The sequence below is a fragment of the Populus nigra genome, chromosome 19 (assembly GCF_951802175.1).
Source record: "Populus nigra chromosome 19, ddPopNigr1.1, whole genome shotgun sequence".
Taxonomy (NCBI): domain Eukaryota; kingdom Viridiplantae; phylum Streptophyta; class Magnoliopsida; order Malpighiales; family Salicaceae; genus Populus; species Populus nigra.
This window is the reverse complement of record NC_084870.1, coordinates 7,640,839-7,648,706: the sequence shown is the minus strand read 5'-3', so window position 1 is coordinate 7,648,706 and position 7,868 is coordinate 7,640,839. Positions and strand designations below refer to the sequence as shown.

The window sequence follows — 7,868 nt, the reverse complement described above, 5'->3', positions numbered from 1 at the left end:
AGATACTTAGTCACAATAGGATATTTGTACATGAACAAACAAACAATGCTGAGGAATTAACCTAACAATGTGTTGGAGACTGAAACGGTAAATATGCAAGTATGAAAACTTATATGCTCTTCTATATTTTTATAAATCTAAGAATTTTTGCATGCATTGTATTGTTTGTTCTACGCACCGGAATATATCTCTTATTCCTAGGAGGTCTTTCTCTACTAGCATATTTTTTTTTTGAAAAACTCAATTTATTCTGGTGTAGATAACAGATATACCTATATGTTTTTAGTTTCAATAGGACTCTTTATGAACATTTTTTTTTTCTACTATTATCTAAAAATAATCAAATTATTAATGATCGGATAAAACCAAAAAATAGGAAATACTAGTAAATAAAGGAATCAATTTATTTGAAATTTCTTCTCCTAAATGCAGAGAAATTAAGGGAATTGAGTTACAAGTTGTAAAGTATAGGGTTTTCTTTTTTATATGAATATTATTTTTCAAGTTGTCATTCAACTACTAAACAATAAAAGTTGTTGTTGATGTTTCAAAATACAATATATTAAAAAAGAGGTTATTTGATGTTTTAATAGTGGTTAACCACATATTTAGATTAATATTTTATTCTTCAAAATTTAGAAAATATATGATTGGTGGTAGAAATCCTAGCACATAAAAACAATCATTTTTTATGGGGTTTATGAATTTTCTAATTGTAAAGTTAGTTACTTTAAATAAGAGATTTTATTAAAAAAATAACTTTAAATTCTAAGAATAAAAGAATAGTGAATCTTACAACTTGTCAGACTCACATTTAGTCGAGTTAAGCATGTGGTTAAACTCAAGTATGTTGGGTCTTACAGCTCGTCGGACGTATATTTACTCGGGCTCAGCGCATGGCCGAACTCAAGTGGTTGGGTGTGGCAAGTCGCTAACATGTGACCAACTCTAAATATGTTGGGTCTGTCAGGTCGCTAGACTCACACTTATATGGGCTTAGCGCGTGGTTAAATTCATATATATTGGATTTGACAATTTCATTAGATTTATGTTTATCTGGACTCAGCATGTGGTCAAATCTAAATATATTATGTTTGACAGCTCACTAAACTCAACATGTAAGTGAGTTATCTCATTGTTATTAGACTTTTTTGGATAAAGATTTAGATTTTCTCTCAAAACATAAAAATATTGACTCTTCACTTGTCATGCGTGATTTCTGTGGTTATCCAAGAAAAACCTAGCAATGTCATTTTTTGTTCAGCTATTTTCGTTACTTTTTTCCAGAGAAAAAAAAAAAAACTGTATCTTTGTTTGGAATTTTCTACTTACATGCCCCTAGAGCAAAAGGTTGGTGGAATTTATTTTTTGTATTTCCAATGGCCTTTGATGGATTGTCAAGTGGAACTGTGGCAGTGGCAGATTTCAGTTCCAGGCACTATAAATGTGATCCAAAGACGCTCATTTCCAAAGTGGCAGTCTCCTGAAATGGCATTCGCTCACTAATAGTTTTTATTGTTTATGGTCCCAGATTTCCAAGGTGAAAATTCCTAAAAATGGTTCTTGATTTGGTTTATGACACCATGTCAATTAGGATTATATCATATATCTATCCAGCTTACTGAAAGTTCTCTCATTTCTGGCAGCACCACATGACAGCATTTCCATCAACAAAGTCATTGATATATCCATATTTCAAGTATACTGGTCATCTCTTCAATAAAAAAGGAAGCTTTCTGATTATATTCTTTGTGAACTGTGCTTAGGAATCCAGTGCGCCATTCAAATACCAAAATATGAGAGATTGCAGGTATGCTGTCTCTTTCAAACACCATCCCGTTAGATTCTCTCCATGCTATTTCCCAGGGCAGCTGCCCCTCAAGTAGAACCCCTAATTAAAAGCCAATTCATTTATAGAATAAATGGAAGTCAAGTTAATGTTTCCTTGCGTTTATAGAGGCCCTCTTGTATACCTACTTGTAGGATACCCTCACTGCCATGGTACGGTGTTCACGTTGTCAATTACCATATTGTCATTTGCTATTATTTGGGACCTGTTTTTTTTTTATAGCGGGTAGCTATGTACTTTCATTTTATGGTTGAAAAAAATGGAATGATATGTGCAGAAAACCAGCAAAGCTCCAGCCCAGGAATGGCCTGCATATACTGGAACAAACCCTGTGACTGTTACCTTGTATGAGAGCAGCTTCCACTTCTGGGTTTTGCACAGAACTTGCTCACAACTTTGTAGTGTTGGTCTTGCAAACTAATGAAACGAGTCGAAACAATCAGAACAAGCATTAGCCAGCCGAACTTTTTTGAGAAAGAAAGTGGCAGTAATGATTGGAATCGCAGAAAACTACTGGTGAACACAAGAAGAAGAACATTTGTAATCTTATTAAAATTCCATTTATCAATATATTAAGGGTTAGCATAGAATATTGTAAAAGTTCCTTTATGATGGTGGTATAATTGATACTTTTAGTGCTCATATGCACTGGTATATAAAAATGTTCTATAAATCACTCAGCAGTATTATTATAATTACCTGACTTCTGTGCTCAATTGCACTTACATGTATATACTATATTTTATGTAAATGTGCCGTGGAATCTCTTATTATGTCCCTATTTCCTAATCCCTAGCTAGTACTAAAATAAATGAAAAATCAGGGATGTGGGCCAGAAATTTCCATGGTTTTTTTCTTGAAACAGGAACTGAGCTTTCGTGCCATACAATAGTGATCAGGGAATGCATGAACTATTTGTTTATTCTGGACAAAAAATGATGAGGAACACTTTCAGCAACTCTAAAGGCGAAGAGTGTTCAACTACATGAATACATGTAAGCTTGAAGACACTTTTTTTTTCCCCTTGGAAAAAAAGATAATTGGAAAAGGATCTTTGGGCCAGCACTGTTTAGCAGATAGCCATCTTTAGTCATGATTTCTGTTTATAAGAAGTTCTTGCACCAGTGCTGATTAACTCACCAGTTAAATTAATCGATGCTTATACTCTAAAACATTAGGAAAATTTATTATTTATCGAATGTCTTAAAGCATTGTGATCGTGGGTTCCGTCAGGTCCCACCACAAATCAATGGTGGGACGAATTCGAGAATCCCATTTGGGTTTCCAAATTCTGTTAAAGCAGGAATGCCTTGTTCTAAACTCCGACAACTTGTCCCTAAATTTTCTGTCCTGAAAAGAATCCCTACTATAATCAATCAAACCCGATGCCTGCAAATTAATCTATGCTTCACTTATTGTTGAGAGATTTTAATAAGGTGTAATTAATTCATCCATAGCTCAGGCCTGGGAGCACATCTTCCCTGTGAAAAACTATAACATGCATGTTTTGGGACCTGCTATTTTCTATATCTTTGTTAACCTTGTAAAATCACGAGGCCCCGTATTAACAAGTTAAATAGCGGTCCTAGGAACAAAAATAAAAGTATTTAGGCCTCATGCAGCCCCCCAACATGAACCACACCCTAATAGCAGACCTCGAGATCCTTCGGTTTTTTTTTTTTTTCAACTGATGCTGTTACAGTTTTCCCCCAAGATCCTCTTCCAAGCACGTAAAAGCTACATGTCAATGTTCGAAATTCGTATTTTTTTTTTACCAACAATATTCAAGTATATTTAGTGCATTTTTCCAATCAAGGCTCCAGTACATGGCGTCCCATAGGTTGAAACGCTCAAATTCGAATTCTTTGTGACCAAACAAATTGAAAACTTTCAGCACTTGATGGTTTGGCTAATCATACTCAAACTGAAATGAAACTATGGTTCATCGAAAATCATTCGCGACTGTAAACCAATCAACTGCTATCATAAGTGCGAGGAAATGGAATCTATACTCTACTACAAAATTTCTGATTAATTTTTGGACCGTATTATAGATTCTCCATATCTCTTTCAAAGAGTATGCATTGCGACTTTTCTGTACATTACCAAGCAATAAATTATGTAAAGAAGTCTCGATGAATCTCAAGAGGTCAAGAAGTGAATCATATTCATTCATTCCTCCAGTAGCATCATCAGTAAGTGCCTGGCAGAATCTAAGATGCTTGCAGCCACCTTTTACATCTTTGTCATCCTAAAGAAAACCACACAAAATCAGGATCAAATCAAATAAATTGTCACTTGATTTTGCAGGAATCAAAGGTAATCTGTGCACCAGCTACGGCATACGAACCAAATTTAAAGATTGCAATCCATGAGAAACATGTACCTGTAAAATATTAATCGGATTACATTTATCACAGAAATCCTAGACTAGGAAACTGTAACACCTGAAAGTTCCTGTTGTGCCACAGCTGCATTAATTGCATCAATAACATCCAATTTTCCCCTAGTAACAGCTTCATCCATTGGAGTCCGTTCATGGCTGAAAACCATCCACTTATAGATTAGAGCATGTTTGCATACATGAGAGAAACATAGAACAAACTCCAGGCTGCAGGTTTGAATTACACACCTATTAAGAATGCCTAAACTCGCTCCTGCCAGAATCAATTTCTTAACAACCTACAGATCCCAGTATTTGTTAAAGAACCTAATATGATGCATAACAAAATCGACATGGGAAGTGACCACGATAATTACCTCTATATGACCATTGAGACAGGCCCAATGAAGAGGCGTATTCTTCTCCTCATTAGAAGCATTGAGGTCCTGCTCAATGGATACTTCAAGCATTTAATAGGTCTTAACATCGCATTTAAATACTAAAGGTATCTGCTGGTCAAAGCTAGAATAGAGCAATATGACTAAAGATGAATACTAAATGAGTATTCTTCTCCTCATTAGAAGCATCGAGGTGAACATCGCAATTAAATAGCGGGTTCAATCCAGGGACAAAGAAAACAATACAAACATCCTCCAATCCTTTACAATCTTATGAAAATGGAAGCAAAATACTATAAGCAACAAAGAAAGATGAATACTAAAGGTATCTGCTGGTCAAAGCTAGAATAGAGCAATATGACTAAGTAAATTTAAGATTAAGAAAACTTTGCAGCCAGTTTACATGCTGAAGCCATAAAAAGAGAAGTAACTTGGAATAAACATAAAAATATTCAGCTACAAATGCTTCCAGGAATTGCAATTTTGCCTTGCCCTTATGATGTTGGAGGTTTTAATCAATCAAATAAGGATCTAATGTATTTAGACCGTGTGAAAAGCCTAACATATACATCTTTGAATCAAATAGAAAGGTCTAAGCCCAAGAAGAGACCTGATCACCCCTAACATGCCATACGAAAACAAGCATAACTTCTTACTCCACCGTTGAGTTGGACTCAAATTTTCTCAGAAAATTCTACAAGCCCAGTTTTATAACAAGTCGACTGATTGTAATCAAAAGATGTCGGGAAGGCTTTCAAATGAAGCTCAGAAGATGAAGTTTCTGTTGGTTTTATTATTTTTATGTTAAATTTTGGATTTTTTTTATTTCTTCTATTTGTTTAAAGATTCTGATTTTACTTTCTTGTAAGTGTTGGCTTCAAATATATTTAAAGGGTTGTAATCCTTTTTGAAAAGGCAAAGAATTATGGAGAGAATTTATACAGTAATAAAACTATGGTTAAGGCTCTTGTTGTTGAGACCCCTTTCTAAAATTCTATCTTCCTTGTTCTTTGACTTCTATTCTCCTTAATTCCGGCTGTGTCACCTTTCCATAGCAGCCACCAACACTCCTCCACCCAAAACCCCGAGTCCCCCAAAACTTGAAAAGGAAAACAAGCATGGACTCTTACCACTCCTTGATTGATAAGATACTCCACAATGTCAAGATGCCCATTAGCTGCAGCCATATGGAGGGCTGCAGTTACAAATCAGTAAAGCAAAGTCAAACATCCATTAAACCAAGAAAAATTCATAAAAAAAAGAAGCAAATTCAAGCTATAATAAATAATAGGATAATCAACAATCAATAATAAACAATTTCCAAAATTTCAATTCATCAAAAAACTCTATGCCCTGCTTGGAGTGCTGCTGTTACAAATCAGTAAAGCAAAGTCAAAAATCCATTAAACCATGCAAGATTCATAAAAAAAAAAAAAGCAAATTCAAGCTACAATAAAAAAGAGGATAATCAACAATCAATAATAAACAATTTTCAAAATCTCAATTCATCAAAAAACTTTATGCCCCTCCGGATTGTAATTTTAGATTAAAAAAACCCACTGCATGTTTGAAGGAACCATTAACAGAAGTGAAATTCTTCGAAATCTATAACAAGAGGGAAATGGGATCAAAAAACACCTAGAAAAATGTTCAAAAAACATAAATGAAGCAATCTTGTCCCAAAGGAAGCTGTGTTATTCAATCTATTCTAGAGAGCAACTTCACTGCAGATTCATTGGCAAAGGTTAGGCCTTGGCACGAAATCAAAACATGTCTGCTTAGAGATGGAACAATATTTCTAACATACCTTTAGCTTCACTCTCAAAATTTATGTTTCTTTGCAACTTTAACACAATAGTTTAAACCCAACACTATTCTTGCATTTTCTTTAATATAAACTCTCTCGTTATCTTATGATAAAAAAAATAATGAATTGTTTGAAATACATTTTCACAATCTAAAAGAAAAGGAAACAATGTTGTAACACATCACCTATGTCCGAAAAAGCTACAAATATTGATCTCCTATTACAAGTTATTTTCCAACATTTCTACAACTAGTAACCCATTAATTGGATGCCGAATGGCATCAAGAAACAAAATGTTTTTAGAGGTGAATAAGGATTGACTAAATCAGAGTTTCGGAAGGCTAATGAGAGTACATGCCTACATGGGATGAAAGAATTGAGTAACTAAGCTTCTAAACAAGCAAGTTACTAGATCATTAATTGTTATCTAAGACCTCATTAACAAGAACAAAATAACAGAAGCAAGATGGAAAGTCAGAATAGAAGACAGATAAAATTGATAATAACGTGTTCTGCCCTGTGAATCTTTGGAGTCAAGAGAAACCCCAGAAGATGCTAAACTTGTGATATCCTCAAAATCATCATATCTAGCAGCCTTTGAGAAGAAAAACAAAAGAAAGAAAGAAAGAAAAAGAGAGCAATGTGAAAAAAAAAAACTGAGTTTCGCAAAGAATGAAAAATTGGGTATTGTGAGAGATACCTCAAGTAAAGCATCAACAATATCCGGCGTTGTTTCGACTTGGGTTTGCCGCTCTGCTTGGTTTGTCGCCGTCCCCATTATCAGTTTCTAGAGTTTTGAGAGGGAGGGAGGGAGGGAGCACAGGGTTTTAGGTTTCACTCTTCTTCTTTGAGGGTTGAGCACAGGAACAATTGGTGATTTAATTCAAAGAAAGGCCAGGTTGGCATCTGGGCTACGAGTTCTATTTTCCATAGGGCACTGAATAAAGCCCATGAAGAAAAGCCAGGCAGGCAGGCCCAGTGCTTGATTGGCTCCACGTGTGTGTGTGTGTAATATACTTACCGTGTTTTTTTTTTTTCAATTCATTTATGACAATTAAGGAAAAAAACCATGCTTTTTATTTTATTTTATTACGATTCACTATTTCAATTTAATTATTGATCAGCAAGCAGAATTCGAATATCAAATTAAGTTATATATATTTTTGTATAGATTTTTAGTTTAATTAAGATGGAGAGTATCATTTGACCTGATTGAGAGTGTGGTTGCAATTATTTTTTAAAATGTTTTTATTTAGAAATGTATTAAAATAATTTTTTTTATTTTTTTAAAATTATTTTTAAAATCAAAGCATTAAAATGATCTAAAAACATAAATAAATATTAATTTAAAATAAAAAATTAAAATATTTTTAAAAATTTTTCAAAAGTGTTTTTAGCTAGCAATTTAGTTGGCATTTTTCTTATTATTTA

At 33.9% G+C, this 7,868-nt stretch overlaps 1 protein-coding gene across 1 annotated transcript; it reads right to left on the bottom strand.

The window, feature by feature from the left end:
* Positions 1 to 3,729: 3,729 nt before the first annotated feature.
* LOC133679683 (ankyrin repeat-containing protein P16F5.05c-like) lies at positions 3,730 to 7,299 on the bottom strand. The gene is made up of 7 exons (XM_062102355.1): positions 7,138 to 7,299; positions 6,945 to 7,032; positions 5,761 to 5,825; positions 4,610 to 4,678; positions 4,482 to 4,531; positions 4,236 to 4,391; positions 3,730 to 4,100 (listed from the first exon to the last, which is right to left on the bottom strand). The coding sequence occupies exons 1-6, from the start codon at positions 7,213 to 7,215 to the stop codon at positions 4,280 to 4,282; spliced, it is 462 nt and encodes a 153-aa protein (XP_061958339.1). The 5' UTR covers positions 7,216 to 7,299; the 3' UTR covers positions 3,730 to 4,100; positions 4,236 to 4,279.
* Between the last annotated feature and the right edge of the window lie 569 nt (positions 7,300 to 7,868).